At 42.9% G+C, this 16,520-nt stretch overlaps 1 protein-coding gene across 3 annotated transcripts in view; it reads left to right on the forward strand.

Annotated features, from left to right (window-relative positions):
- The window catches only part of ZAP70 (zeta chain of T cell receptor associated protein kinase 70), a 122,890-nt gene that overhangs the window by 93,861 nt on the left and 12,509 nt on the right, over positions 1–16,520 (forward strand). For all 3 annotated transcript variants that reach the window (XM_066574192.1, XM_066574193.1, XM_066574190.1), the window contains exons 8-9: positions 191–371; positions 1,901–2,113. In XM_066574192.1, the coding sequence (XP_066430289.1) occupies positions 191–371; positions 1,901–2,113 (394 nt within the window). The remainder of the gene's footprint in view (positions 1–190; positions 372–1,900; positions 2,114–16,520) is intronic.

The following is a 16,520-nucleotide window of genomic DNA, read 5'->3' on the forward strand; positions in this document are numbered from 1 at the left end:
ATAGAGAAACTTTTGAAAATTTACAAGATCAGTTAACTTTTTGATAATTTTTGGCATATATTAATGACATTGCCATGAACTAATCCAGGCATGTTGTTTCCATTATAAGTGACAAAAAAGTTACTGAAAGTGAAATGAACTTGCTCTTTACTTTTGATTTAGTCACAAAGTTATCTATTTTCATCAACAGCGGGTGGAAAACCTCGGATTTTGCCCATGGACACCAGTGTGTATGACAGTCCATACAGTGACCCTGAGGAGCTGAAGGAACGCAAAGTCTTCTTAAAAAGAGACCTTCTTCTAATAGATGAAGTAGAATTGGGCTCTGGAAATTTTGGCTGTGTTAAAAAAGGGGTTTACAAGATGAAAAAGTAAGTATTTTTGTAATACATTTAACCCTTTAGCTGCCAGGGGTTTGTGAACCATTTTACACTTTCAATATGCAAATAAATTCTTAATTATAAAAAAAAGTACATGCTACAAACCCATACTTGTATATTTTCGAAAAGCAGATTTCTGGTATATTATGATAATGCCACCAAGCACTCTACACACATGGATCCATTCATGCAATTTTTTTATCAATATGTATTTTTTACAAATATGCATACAAACAATGTCTATGGCTACTAGTGATGAGCGATTAGTGGAATAATCGTCTTGTGTCAGGCCAATTTCATGAAAATTATTGTGAATCGGGACAGTTAATTCAGATTCCTATTTAAATCAATGGAAGTTAAAATTAGGTTCACTATTTTGCCCTCCAGAGGGTCCCCATTGAAGCCTACCCACCCCACCCTCAAAGTGCATGCGTATAGAGCCACACATATGAGGAGCACTGTGTTTCTCCCAAAAAGCAATCAATGATAGCACAGGGGCGGGTTCCTGAAAACAAAAGAAGGCCCACAGATCTAGGTCTACTAGATCAAAAATTGCACCAAGGAGGACAGCAGGTGTGCGGTTTGTTTTCAAAGAATTGTCATACATTTTACAAAGAGAGATTCTGCAATGTGAACACAACGCTCAAGCACGGACCTGCTCCAAGGAACAGCTGTAGAGATATCTACATTGTCTGTGGACAGGCAAGCTCCTCTAAGGCCGGCTGCAGACGGGCGGAAATTCCACGGCTGGATTTTCCATGAAATTTCCGCCCTTGGAAGCTGCCATAGGATTGCGTTAGCAAACGCAATCCTAGGCAGAAGGCTGTGGTTTGTCCGAGCGAAATCTCACGCGGCAAACAAATCGCAGCATGTTCTATTTCTCTGCAAGCTAGCACATCAAACAGCCAGAGCCGCGGGCGCAGATGAGTACGCGCTGCTCTCTGCAGGCGCTCGGGTCGGGTCCTGCGGCGAGAATCCTCGCAGCCGGATCCGACCCGCCCGTCTGCAGCCGGCCTAAAGCATGTTGTGCAAGCTCAGTTTTTCTGTTAAAGAGTTTTAATAATTAGGCTGATTGCTTTGTTTTGATTATTTTAGGCTTATTTTAATGTGGCACAGCATTCATACCAACTTGAATTTAGCAAACATTATCATGCAGTGTGGAACAATTAATTGCTAATGTTGTATTCACAACTGCGTCTGAGGCTCCTTTCAGAGCCTCGAGCACAGATATAGTTAAAAAACCCAGATGAAACTGTGCAGCATGCTGTGCTGGGAAGCTGGACAGCAAGACAGAAGTACAACACTTTTACAGTCAGTGGGGTCTGTCGGGCATCACTTGTGTCCATCATGTGACGAATCTGACCTTGGCTAGCATTCTGTTTTTCTGTTCCTGTGACAAAGAAGGACAATGGATTTCCCTGCACAGTGGTGAACAAAGTGCAGGTTTCTTTATTCATTCATTTTATACATTCAGTTGCACTTTTATTATCACTTTACTTTTGCAATATTCTATTTTATAGACGTCAAATTGATGTGGCCATTAAGATCCTGAAGATGCAGAACGACAATGAGAAGTCTGTGAAGGATGAGATGATGAAGGAAGCAGAAATCATGCATCAACTTGACAATCCATACATTGTTAGAATGATTGGGGTCTGTCAGGCGGAGAGCCTCATGCTGGTCATGGAGATGGCATCCGCTGGACCCTTGAACAAATTCCTGGTAGCTAAAAAGTAAGTGTGAAAGATAATATTATAATAATAATCTTTATTTGTATAGCGCCAACTTATTCCACAGTGCTTACAAGCATGCGAGAACGCAGACAATACAAGAACAATACAAGAATTAGGCCGCCTGCAGACGAGCGGGTCGGATCCGGCGACGAGAATTCTCGCTGCGGGACCCGACCCGAGCGCCTGCAGAGACGAGCGCGTACTCACCCGCGCCCGGCGGCCACGGCTCTTTCATGTGCCGGCTGCCGGGCAGCCGGCGCATACGCAGACCGGAGCCGGCGGCCGGGTGAGTGACGTTTCTGTGCGAGGCTCTGCGAGCCCCGCACAAAAATAGGACATGCCGCGGTTTGTTTGCCATGCAAGATTTCACGCGGCCAAACCGCGGCCGTCTGCATAGGAGTGCGTATTGTAATGCACTCCTATGCAGGCTTTCAGTGGCGGAAATCCCGCGGGAAATCCCGACGCGGGATTTCCGCCCGTGTGCAGGCGGCCTTACATCTGATATACAATCAGTTTGAAACAAACCGGGTGGGGGTGATACGGGAGGTACAGGAGGGGGAGATAAGGCATTGGGGAACACAGGCAGTACGGGAATTGCATGTGGAAATCAGTTATTAAAGGTAAGCAGGTGGAAGGTGTGGGGAGCCATAGGGAGGAGCAGGGGGACTAGGTCAGGAGACTAGGTGCGTTTTTAAGGTGCGCCTGAAGTTTCGTGCATCAGGAATTCTCCGGATGCCTTGGGGTAGAGCGTTCCAGAGAATGGGTGCTGCACTGGTGAAGTCCTGTAGGCGAGCATGTGAGGTTCGTATTTGAGGGGTGTTTAGTCTGAGTGTGTTAGTGGATCCGAGTGTATGGGCTGGGTGATGTACGGACAGGAGGGAAGCAACGTACAGTGGCGCAGCGCCATGGAGAGCTTTGTGGGTAAGGGTGATGAGTTTAAATTTAGTTCTGCAGTGGATGGCCAGCCAGTGCAGCGACTGCTATAGTGCAGAGACATCTGAGAAATGTCTGGATAAAAAAATTAGCCTACCTGCTGCATTTAGTATGGATTGGAGAGGGGAAAGTCTGGTGCGGGGAGGGCCAATTAATAAAAAGCTTCAGTAGTTGAGTCAGGAGTGAATGAGGGCAACAACGAGTGTCTTTAGCGTGTCCGTAGTGAGGAACGGATGGATTTTAGCAATATTTCTGAGGTGCAGGTGGCATGTTCGGGTCAGTGATTGGATGTGGGGGGTAAAGGAGAGGTCTGAGCCCAGTGTGACCCCAAGGCAGCAGGCATGCTGTTTGGGGGTTATGATGGTGCCAGACACTGGAATGGAGATGTTGAGGGAAGGTCGGTTGGAAGGCGGAAAGATGATGAAACAATGTCATGGAAGTCAACAGATGTGTGTGCTAGCCCAAGTATTAGTTTTATGGTTCAGGTAGCCGGCTCAAGGTTGACTCCGACCTCCATTCTTCTGTGGTTGGTAAAATGAGCACCCAGCTTGGTGGGGGGTAATAAATAAATTACCTGAAAGCTCTGCGGAATAAGTTGGCGCTATACAAATAGCAAGATTTAATTATTATTTTTATATACTGTATATACTCGGGTATAAGCTAAATTTTTCAGCACATTTTTTAATGCTGAAAAAGCACCCGAGTGAGGTAAAAAAAAACAAAAAACGCAATACTCACCTCCCAGCCGGCGTCTGTGTCCCTGGCGCGATGACTCCCTGGCGGTGTGGCAAGCTGCATGAGAATTCTCCCTGCTCGGCTTTAAATTGCCCCGGTGTCAGTGCTGCGTAAGTAAGCGCTGTGATTGGATCGAGCATGGTTGTGATTGGTTTATCGAGCACAGGCTGTGATTGGCTGGCGCTCGATCCAATCACCGTGCTTACTTACACAGCGCTGACGGTGGGGGAATTCAAAGCCGAGCAGGGAGATGACAGCGGGAAGAATTCTCAAGCAGCTTGTTGCACCGCTGAGGAGACCATCATGCCGGGGACACAGACACCGGCTGGGGGGTGAGTATTGTGTTTTTTTTTCTACCTAGTATATACTCGAGTATAGCTAGGCTTACACTCAAGTCAATAAGTTTTACCAGTTTTTTGTGGTAAAACTTATTGACTCGGCTTATACTCGGGTCGGCTAATACTCGAGTATATATGGTACATTATCCATAGTTATGGGTTTATATATATAATATCCCTCAAGCTCTAGGGTGATTAAGTGGTTAACATTTAATATTGTAAAATGTTATTATTATATTGTTTATTATTACATAGTTAAAGATAGTGAGTGAATTAATAATTGTGGTCTCAGGCAGGAAAATGTACCTATAATTTAACTTTGTCTGTCCCTTTAACAGTATGTTTACACGTAGGGGGAATGTTGTAGAATTTCCACAGTGGAAAATTCCAACGCAAATGCTGCAATATTTCTGCATCCAAAACAGAGTCAAAATCCACATACATGCGGATTTTGACTCAAAATCAGCAGCGTCCGCATCACTGATTTCAGAAGTTATAGCGTTCTTTCACCTCTGAAGTCTTTGCGCTGTCACCGCACCGCATCACCTGGTAGCCAGTGGCCTCTAGTGGATGCAGCACTGCTGATCAGGTTATGTGGATGTTCTAAGTTTATAGGTGGACTTAAGAAGGAGGGAGCAGCGGAATGCCTGTTTCATTTCAACATACTGGGATTTTTTTATGATTACTACTATTGTAGCTGCTGACTCTTCAATTGAAAAAGTGCCATGACATCATATAACAAATCCAGCAGCATTCAAGTGTCATTTTATGAAATGCATCATATAAATTGCTGTTTATTGTCATTGGCAACTCTTCCTTTTCCTTAAACCACCAGGAAACCTTCAATTAGTATGAAATATTTATTTTTTATTCTCTCTACTGTCCATTTTTTATATATTCTGTGTTCAATCTGGAATTTGAGTTAATTGGGTTAAGACCCATCTTCTAACAGTTGATCCAGTGGCAGCTCAGCTTCCTCCACCTGCTCCGTTGAATTGGGTGGATGAGACACCTGATCTGGCTAGGTTTTATTATGCAAACCTTGCCACTCTCCTACCGGGTCCAACCCCCTGCCCAATGCAAGATTCACTAAATCACTAATAGAATCATAGAATGATAGAGTTGGAAGGGACCTCCAGGATCTGGTTTAAGTGGTTCTTCCAGCAGCTCTTCAGATAAGGATAGAGATTTATTCTTTGAAGTTTTTTGTTTACTTGTATGGTGGTTCTACTATATCATTTGTCAGGATTAGTGAGTGGCACAAGCATGAGAAGTGGATGCGTCCTTATCAGGGCAGGCCATCTACTAGTAGGCAGGGGTTGTCATCTTCTAGTTTCCTTTCAAAAAAGTTTCCCAACCTTTGTTTGTTTTTTCCTTGTACTTCTGGGGTTGCTGGCAGTGTGGTCTGAACACTGCCTAGTGAGTATTTTGGTTTACAGTTATAGGACATCTGAAGCAGACGTAACATTGGGTCTACCTTCCACTTACTTTGGTTGGCCAAATTAATTTACTGAAAATTAAATTGTTGCCCAAATTTTTATATTATAACTGTCCTATTTTAGTCCCAAAGAAATTCTTTCATGTCCTTTATGAAGTAGTTCTCTGTAAATTAAGGAGAGGCTCTCTTGCTAAAATTATATTAGAAACTCTTTTTTTTTGCAGTAGATTGGAGGGATTAGCTCTTCCCCATTTCTATTATTAAGTTAACCAACTGATCTATGTAGGCTGGTGGCTGTCCTCGTCTGATTACAACGTAGTGGTGGGTTTGGAGCATAGAGTATTAGACCTTGATCAGGGTTAATAGGGGCTGCTATTAAGAGGCCCTATTCCTCCATAATCACGCTGCCTCTCCCCCTGATGGTGACCTGTGAAGTATGGCATATCATCCATTTTTCTCCTGATAGACAAGAAAAAAATAAAACACTATCTTGGGTATATGGCATGACCTCCAGGCCTAATATAATTCCATAATATTGTTTATTGCCAAAATTCTCTATTTATTAATTAAAACCAGCATGTAAAAGCGTTTTAAGGTTTGGTAATAAAGAAGATAGAACAATACCTCTGAAGCGCCATTTATTGGATGGCAATATTCCTGTAAATCCATGGGAATTGAAAACCAAGCCAGAATACCATACACAGACAGCTGTTTGGGGGTTTTTGCCCCTAGTGTGCATTATTATTCCTTAAGGAGAGCACCAAGAAAGTAAGTGAGGAGACTTACAAGGCTTGTGGAGGAAAAATCGCATTTTTCCTTTTACCACCATTTTTGCACAGATTTCACGTGTACGGCTTACATTAAAGTCAATGGAAGCCATCTGAACCGTGGCCTTTCCGCAATTGACATTGTGGCAAGGATGTGGATTCCATGTCATCACTAGGCGATGGCGTGGGAAAAGCAGGAACTTTAAAAAAAAATCTGTGCAGTGCATGGTCGACAGCGAGCCGTGCGGACCATCCGCAGTACAGATTCAGAAAGAAGAGAGCAGGTACACGCGTACGCCGCTGCTGCCAGGGCCGGATACCGCTGCGAGATTCTGCAGGTGGCCTACGTCTTCTCACCTTCTAGGTGCTCTCCTAAAGGAGTGATGATAACCCTCCCGATCAAGGTTTGGTGAACCTCTTCTTCAGGACTTGCTGAGGATACACTATACATAAATATATTCAAATTATTGTAGGATTAACCCCTTGAGTGGCGGGTTTCCTACCACCCTGTCGTGCCCACCAGGGCAGGTTTTTTAAAATGGTCTAATCATTGAATTTCAACTAATTTTGCAGTTGCGTCTCAAGAGCCATAACTTTTTCATTTTTCCATTGACATGGCCATATAAGGGCTTGTTTTTTGCGGGACAAGTTGTGATTTTTTAAACAGGGGGGAGGAAAAAAAGAAATGGGGAAAAAAGAAAAAAAGGGGACATGTCATTAAGGGGTTAAATAATGTATTAACTTCATTCTCTGGGTCATTACTACGCATGGATACCACATGTGTGATTGTATTTTTGATTTTTTACAAAGTAAAGGGAGACAAGTGTTTTTATAATTTTTTTTATTATTTTTTTCCTTTTTTTTTTTGTCCCTTTAGGGGACTTCCATAGGGACCCATCAGGACCCCTGATCACATTCCGGGGGTCCGATGGTGACAGCCCTTTACATGCTGCAGTGACAGCCCTTTACATGCTGCAGTCACATAGACTGCAGCATGTAAAGGGTTAACACAGCAGAGATCGGAGGTTTTCTCTGATCTCTGCTGTAAGAGCTAGTACCTAGCTGTCCTCTGACAGCTAACAACCAGCTCTCCCTGCCACAGAGACCATCGGCTTGCTTCTGACAAGCCGATGGTCTCTATGGCAACCTGTAAACAAACCAGAGCAGGAGATTGCCGGCATGTCAGCAATATCTTCTGCTGGTTTTTCAAAGCCCTTGCTTTGTTCTCTGTGGGACTGTGCAGGCAGAGCACACTGCTACAGCTTGTGGCATTGTGCTCTGCAGCTCCCATAGTGATACATAGCCCGGAAATCTTCCGGGGTATATCACTATGGGCAGTGGAGCTCCTCCCGGAAAATTTCCGGGCGTGCCACTCAAGGGGTTAAGGGGTGACATAGGCAGAAATCATTAAAGGATAAAATACAGTCCAGATAAATGATTAAATGTGACTATGAATGGACCCAAAGAAAGAAAAATAAAAACAAATCCAGAAAAGCTCTAATAAATGTCTTCAAAAGTATCACGTAATAACAATGGAAAGTAGTTTTAGTTGTTCGCTGGTTTTACAGAAAAAAAGAGTCATTTTGTTAATAATTTGCAACTACATAATGTATCACATAGTATAGCAACAACATTGGCCGTTACACATGCTGATTCTATAGGAAACATTAGCTTATTGTTTTTAGACTGTGATTTTTTTTAAAAATAACATTTCAACAAGCAGCAAGTTAAAATATATATATATAAGAAAATATATAAATGCCAGGAGCATAAAATGTTACAATATCCAAAAACAGAATAATAAAAATTACTCTAAGGCCTCATGTCCACGGGCAAAAGAAGAATTAAAATCCGCAGTGGATTTTAACTCTTCTCCCGCACGCGGATCCGCACCCCATAGGGATGCATTGACCACCCGCGGGGTAGATAAATACCCGCGGATGCTCAATAAAAGGGATTTTTAAAAAAATGGAGCATGCAAAAATCTTGACCATGCTCCATTTTCGTGCGGGTCTCCCACGGGGACGGCTCCCGCGGGCTTCTATTGAAGCCTATGGAAGCCGCCCGGATCCGCGGATCTTGCTTCGGCTCGGCGGATGTGCCCGGCGCATGCGCGCAGCACTTCGGCGACGTGCCGCCGGCGTGACGAGTTCATCCGCTGGCCGAAAAAGAAGATCCGGCCATGAGGAAGAGAAGACCCTCCCGGCCCGCTGCGGGTGAGTAAATTCTTTTAAATTCCTATTTTAAGCGCTCATGTCCGCGGGGCAGGAGGGACCCGCTGCAGATTCTACATGTAGAATCCGTAGCGGCCTGATTTTCCCCGTGGACATGAGGCCTAAGAAAACAATTCCTGTTTATAAGATAGTGCAGGTCCTATCCTTTCTCACACTCGAAAAACACACTTATGAATTTCACGTACAAAAAATGTGCACAAATACATTTGACTGTTTAAGCCCTAAATTCATTAAAATCACAATTGTGTTTCAAGGCTGCATGTCTGGGCACACTTTTGTGATCTAGTAAGTGCAGGTACTTTCTGTACGTTTTAGCAGCTGCAGTTCACATATCAGATAATGCCTACATCGCGTTCCGTCAGCTATGGCAGCTGTTTGAGTCATCTTTGTGGCCTGACCATTTCTCTTTCCTTGACTATTTTAGGGAGGTTGGCACAAATGTAAAATCTTGTGAAACCACTTTCTAGCTTTTATACTCCCCCTAACACGTAACTTTGCTCCGTATTCAGAAGGTCCTCTAGAAATGGATTTTTTTTCTTTTTCCACCCTTTGTTGACCCTAGGTTCCACAGTTGGGAATCTTCTCACTTGGTTTTGTAATAAAATAGAAACACATATAATCAATACAGGTTGAAGGGAGTCTGTCAGCCAGAACCTGCTGTCCAAGCTGCAGACAGTGTGGTATAGAGCAGGAGGAGCCAAGTGGATGGGTATATAGTTTTATGGCAAAAGATTCAGTATAACCTTGATTGACAGCCTTCCATGCAGAGGCGTAACTTGAAGCTCCCGGGCCCCGATGCAAAACTTGTAACAGGGCCCCCAACTATAATGCTTTACTCATAGTACTGGGCTCCCTATATGGAGAAGAGAAGCCTTATGGGCCCTCTAGGGCTCCTGGGCCCGGGTGCAACCGCATCCCCTGCATCCTCTATAGTTACGCCCCTGCTTCCATGTACATACACAGATAGCTGTCAATCACTGATAGGACTGCTCACTGGACTGTTTAGTTCAGAATGTACAAAGGTTGAAGTAAATAAATTACAAGTTAGGGTACATGTAGGAGAGCATTTTAAAAGTTTCGCCCAAGATTTTCAGGCACAACTTGCATCAGACATCACTCATACATCCCGTCCGTGTACTGATAAGAATATGACATACTGCAATTTTTTTTTACTCAGACTATAAGTCCAAGTAAAAGGAAGCCACTGTGCATACATCCATTCAAATGAATGGGTGCTACTTCTGTCCAATTTTCAGTCCATAAATTGGACAGATATATTGTTCATATGCAAGTGCAGCGGCCGGGTCAGACCTTTGGCCAGGGGAGATGGGATGCAAGATGGTGCGAGGTCACGATGGCGCTACTGTCTCTTCCTGGTGCCTCCAAAAGCATCGGCTGCACGCAGGGGATAAAATTAGAATCTGTGCTATGGACTTCTTGGTACTTATTTGTTCATGTGATACCAGTGCCTCTTCTGAGTGATAAATCACCCGAGTTGAATAAATCAGTCCACAGTCAAAGATGTAGTTTCAAACCAGAGGCACACGGTTTTCTTTTACTCCCAATTTCCAACTTTGATTTTCCAAGAACAACTTACGGCAGACAGTCCTAGTTACAACACTTTGGTAATTAGGAGTCACTTTTCTACCATAGTACAGTCATTATCAGTCTCAGTTATCAGATGGTAAAACTCTTGAGAGAACACTCTGGACATGGGGAGGAGAAACACTTAGTCCTCATTCATCACTCACTATGTCCCTGAACTCGCTTCTCTAGCGGTATTCTTGTGGTGCAGTTGCTCATGTGAAACTTGTCCTCTGAACTACAATAGTCCCTGCTCTCCAACATGTAGCTAAGCAAGGGAGTGTGTCATACTATCTGCTAACTCCTCACACAGGATCTGGTCTCTGAGCTCCAGTCCCCGGAAGAGAGACTTCCCGTAGCAATTGGGAAAAGACCCGGGGCTCGGCCCAGGAAGCAGCAGAACCACCTGCTCACACATCCTCCTCCACCGACTACATCTCTACTCTCTCTCCACACTACTAGCTCCGCCCCAACCTGTCTAATGACCAATCACACCACACAGAGCAGGTTAGGGAGACAGACACACCAACACCACCAAGAATGGTGACACCAACACAAACACAGTACATAGACCACCATGCACACAAAGACAATCCAATTGGTGTAGGCAAACACCAACTAGAGGTACTCCAACTCTGGGCCACTACACGAGCAGCGTAATACTGACTCTTTCCCCATAACATCATGCCAGCAGTTTAGACAGCATGTTCCTGCTGATGGACTCCCTTTAACCCCTTTAGTTGCATGCCCGGAAGTTTTCCAGGACTAACTCCACTACCCATAGTGATATAGCCTGGAAGATTTCCGAGCTATGTTTCACTATGAGACCTGCAAAGCACAATGCCATAAGCTGTGGCATTGTGTTCTGCACACACACCGCCTGCACAGTCCCACAGAGAACCAGTGCAGGACTGGTATTACCGATCTGCTGGCAACTTCTCGCTTCTTCTTTTGAACTCCTGCACTGTATACACGTTGCCACAGAGACCATTGTCAGAAGCCGGCCGATGGTCCCCGTGGCAGGAGGGTTGGTGATCGACTGTCAGATAATAGCCGTGCACCAGCTCTTACAGTGGAGAATGGAGAAAACCTCCGATCTTCGCTGTTTAACCCTTTACATGCCACAGTCTGTGCATCCGCAGCATATAACGGGCTGTCACCATCGGACCCCCCACAATGTGATCTGGGGGTCCTGATGGGTCTATTTGGCATCCGGAGGCTTGAATATAGCTTCCAGGTCTGCCAGCTAAATAGCCTGTCTAATACCCTGCTATGCCTCAGCATAATGGAGTATTAGAAGAATAAAAAAAAGTATTATGCAAGTCTCCTAAAGGGACAAAATAGTAAAAAAATTATAAAAAAATAAAAATAAAAATGCCAAACACCACCTTTTTCCCTTTCCTTTGTAAAAAATTAAAAATTAAAAACAAAATTACACATGTAGCATCCCTGCATTTGTAATGACCCAGAGAAGGAAGTTAGTACATTACTTAATCTGCAGGGTGCATGGCATGGAAAAAAAATTAAAACGTGGTAAAAATAGCTAATTTAGCTATCTCACCATACAAAAAACAAAATAGAAAGTGATCAAAACATTGCACAGATCAACAAATGGTACTAATAAATAGTACAACTCATCCTGCAAAGTAAAAACCCTTATACAGCTCCGTTGATAAAAAAATAAATAAATTGCTAGGGCTCTTTGAATGCAGCGATAAAAAAATAATCATTTTTTTTAGTGTGGAAAAGTCGCACAAAAGAAAAAAACTATTACAATTTGGTATTGGCATAATCATACCGGCCTGTAGAACTACTTTAATATATTATTTACACTGCTCAGAGAATGCAGTGAAAAATAAAAATAAAAAACATGCCAGAATTACAGATTTTGTTAATCTTGCCCCTAGAAAAAATGGAATAAAAAGCGATCAAAATTTTTCATGTTCCCAAAAATTAGATAAATGATGACTGGAGTTCATACCACAAAAAACAAGGCCTTCTAGAGCTCCAGCAATGGAAAAATAAAATTAATCCGGCTCTTGGAATGTAGCGACACAAAAGCAAACCTTTAAGAAAAAAAAATGTTTCAAATGTACAAAAATAGCAAAATATAGAAAAACTGTATAAACTTAGTATCCCCGGAATCGTGTGACTCAGAGAATTTATTCTGCACGCTGAATGCCGTAAAAATGAAATCCAAAAAACAAAAGGCAGAATTTCTCTTTTTCCCCAATCTCCCTACAATTTTTTTTTACAAAATTTATAAAATTCATTATATATTCCCAAAAATGATGCCATCAAAAAATACAACTTGTCCCGCAAAAAACAAGCCCTCGTATGGCTGTGTCACTGGAAAAATGAAAAAGTTATGGCTCTTGGAACGCGACTGGAAAATTACTGTATATACTCGAGCATAAGCCTAGTTTTTTAGAACATTTTTTTGTGCTGAAAAGCCGCCCTCGGCTTATACTCGAGTCAGAGAAGGCTTTTAAAAAAAAAAACCTCTATACTCACCTCCCAGCCGGCGTCTGTGTCTCCAGCGGCGGTGCGGCAGGCTGCTTGAATTCTCTCCGCTGTCATCCCCCACCGTCCTCTTTGCTCGGCTCTGTCATCCCCCACTGTCAACGCTTTGTAAGTAAGAGCTGTGATTGGATCGAGCGTCAGCCAATCACAGCCGGTGCTCGATCATTCACAGCCAATCAAGCTGCTTTAGAATTCTCCCTGCTGTCATCTCCCTGCTCGGCTTTCAAATCCCCTGCCGTCAGTGCTGTGTAAGTAACCGCTGTGATTGGATCGAGCGCCAGCTGTAATTGGCTGGCGCTCAATCCAATCACAGTGCTTACTTACACAGCACTGACAGAGCCGAGCAGAGAGGACAGCAAGGGATAACAGCGTGGAGAATTCAAGCAGCTTGTCGCACAGACACCGGCTGGGAGGTGAGTATGGAGTTTTTTTTTTACCTAGTATAAACTCGAGTATAGCTCGGCTTATACTCGAGTCAATAAGTTTTCCCAGTTTTTTGTGGTCAAACTTATTGTCTCGGCTTATACTTGGATCGGCTAATATTCGAGTATATACGGTAGTTGAAATTTAAATGATTGGCTTATTTAAAAAACTTGCCCTGGTGGGTCTGACAGGGTGGTAAGAAACCCACCACTGAAGGGGTTAAGGGTATACTTACACATAGGGAAAATGTTGCAGAATTTGTACAGTGGAAAATTCTGCTAAGTATTCAGCGTTTCTGCATCCAAAACAGAGTGAAAACTGTTATGGATTTTGACTCAAAAACGACTGCATATCCACAGCTGATATCAGAAGATACGGCTCTTCCCTCACCTCCAAAGTCTTCGGCTGCCAGCACTCTCCGGAACCCATTGGCCTGCAGTAAATGCAGCAACACTGGTCAGGTGATGCGGCAGTGGCATCACCTGACCATTTTTACTGTGCTTACTAAAAGCTGCTGAAAGCAAGAAGACGTTGGAGATGAGGGCAGCGCCGTGACTTCTATAATCAGCTGTGGATACACAGCCAATTTCAAGTCAACATCTGCACCAATTTTGATTCTGTTTTAGATGCAGAAATGCTGCAGAATTTCTGCTACATGTAAATATGTCATGAGAGTTTATTTAAACATCCTTTGACGCAGTATCTTTGTATTCTGTGTATTGCAATGGTAGAGTTGGAAGGGACCTCCAGGGTCATCTGTCCAACCCTCTGCTCAGTGCAGAATTCACAAAATCATCCCAGGCAGATATATGTACAGCCTTTGTTTAAACACTTCCATTGAAGGAGAACTCACCACCTCCTGTGGTAACCTGTTCCACTCATTGATCACCCTTACTGTCAGAAAGTTTTTTCTAATATCTAATCTGTGTCTCCTCCCTTTCAGTTTCATCCCACTGCTCCTGTTGTTTCTTTGTGCAAAGGCGAATGGGGCGGATCCCTCTGCATTGTGACAGCCCTTCAAATGCTTGTAGACAGCTATTAAGTCTCCTCTCAGCCTTCTTGTTTGCAAGCTAAACATTCCCAGATCCTTTAACCATTCCTCATAGGACATGATTTGCAGACCGCTCACCATTTCACCAACTCTTCTCTGAACTTGCTCCAGTTTGTCTATGTCTTTTTTAAAGTGGGGTGCCCAGAACTAGACACAATATTCCAGATGAGGTCTGACTAAGGAAGAGTAGAGGGAAATAATTACCTCACATGATCTAGACTCTATGATTCTCTTAATACATCCCAGAATTGTGTTTGCCTTTTTGGCTGCTGCATCACATTGTTGACTCATGTTCAGTCTTTGATCTATTAGTATACCCAAGTCTTTTTCACATGTGCTGCTGCTTAGCCCAATTCCTCCCATTCTGTATGAGCTTTTCTTACCCAGATGTAGGACTTTGCATTTCTCCTTGTTAAATACCATTCTGTTAGTCGCTGCCCACTGTTTAAGCTTTTCTAGATCTTTTTGAATACTCTCTCTCTCTCTTCCCTAGTGTTAGCTATCCCTCCTAGTTTTTTGTTGTCTGAAATTTGATCAGTTTTCTATCAATTCCCTCCTCCAGATCATTTATAAAAATGTTGAACACTGGGCCTAGGACAGAGCCTTGTGGTACCCCACTTGATACATTCTTCCACTTGGATGTGCAACCATTTATGACTATTCTTTTAGTTCGATCACTCAGCCAGTTGTGAATCCACCTAACAGTTGCCTTGTCAATCGCATATTTGGTCATTTTTTCAATAAGTATGGTATAAGATACTTTGCCAAATGCTTTACTAAAGTCAAGATACTATATCCACCGCTTTTCCTTGATCAACCTAGTCAGTGATTCTGTCATAGAAGGAAATTAGATTCGTCTGGCATGACTTGTTTGTTACAAACCCATGCTGGCTCTGGTTAATTACTCCATTTTTATCCAAGTACTAGCACACATGCTGTTTAATAATTTGTTCAAAGATCTTTCCCAGTATAGAAGTCAGGCTTGCAGGCCTGTAGTTTCTTGGATCTACCTTCTTCCCATTTCTGGGACTTCTCCTGTTCTCTGGGAATTTTCAAAGAATATGGTGAGTGGCTCAGCAATTACCTCTGCTTCTTCCTTTAGTATCCTAGCATGTAATTCATCTGGACCTTAGGACTTGAATTCATTTAAGGTAGCTAAGTGTTCCCTCACCATCTCTTTGCTTATAGATAACCTGCATCCTTTTATCTTCCCAATAGCACAGAGAAGATCAGTTGATGTTCCATCTACTTTCTGAGAGAAAACAGATACAAAATAGGAATTTAAAAGTTCGACCTTCTCAGCATCATTCTTAACCAATTCACAATTTTCATCTTGTAAGCATCCAATAGCATCTTTGACTTTTCTTTTGCTTTTGACATACCCCCAAAATCCTTTTTTTATTGCTTTTGGCCTCTGTTGCAAGCATCAATTCATTATCAGCTTTACCTTTTCTGAGATTTGCCCTACAGTTTCTGCAGACTACATTATATTCTTCTTTAGATATTCCCCCCTCTTTCCATTTGATAAACATATTTTTCTTCATTTTTAACATGTGTGCAAGTTCTGTGTTCATCCATCCTGGTTTCTTTAAATGCTTCCCATTCTTGCTTCTTTTAGGGATTGTTAACGATTGTGCTTTGAGAATCTCATTTCACAATATTTTCCAACCTTTTTGGACATTTCTGTCCTTAATAACATCCAGCAATTGAATTCTTTCTATTCTCTTTCTGAGTTCATTAAAATCTGTCTTTCTAAAATCCAACCTTGAGGCCTGAGTTTTCTCAGGTCTTCCTCTCCTTTTTATCCAAAATTCAAGGATAGCATGATCACTGCCTACTAAGGTCCCAGCCGCCCTTACTTCCTCAACCATTTCCTCCCTGTTGGTAAAGGCCCATTTAGAACCAACGATTCTCACTTAAAAATTGCTCAAAGCCGTCTTTTGAGCATGAATCATTGGGTCTAACTGCACGTTATTGAGTCGTTCATCTTTGTCTTTCAGCAAGCTGAAAAAGAATGATGACCTTTATCAGTGTCGTGCAATGAGTTCTCAGCGGGATACCACTGATACTATTGTTTCAGCTGGTATCTCGTTCAGAGAACACAGCCGGAGTATGAAGAAGACAGCGCTCCAGCTGTGTTCTGCATACCCTGCTTGGAGTGCTCAGCTTTATACCAGCTGAGTGCTCCGAGCATACAGCAGGAGTATGCAGAAGACAAGCGGCCATCCACTGGGAGGATGCATGAGAAGACTACCTGTGCTCCTAGTTCTTTCACCTTCTTTCTGAAGTCTTCAAAGTCTCTGCAGATAATTGTAAGGTCCTTTTTTGCAGTGCCATTTGTCCCTACATGTATTAGTAGGAATGGGTGGTGTTCTGTAGGA

Source organism: Eleutherodactylus coqui, chromosome 7 (genome assembly GCF_035609145.1).
Source record: "Eleutherodactylus coqui strain aEleCoq1 chromosome 7, aEleCoq1.hap1, whole genome shotgun sequence".
Taxonomy (NCBI): Eukaryota; Metazoa; Chordata; class Amphibia; order Anura; family Eleutherodactylidae; genus Eleutherodactylus; species Eleutherodactylus coqui.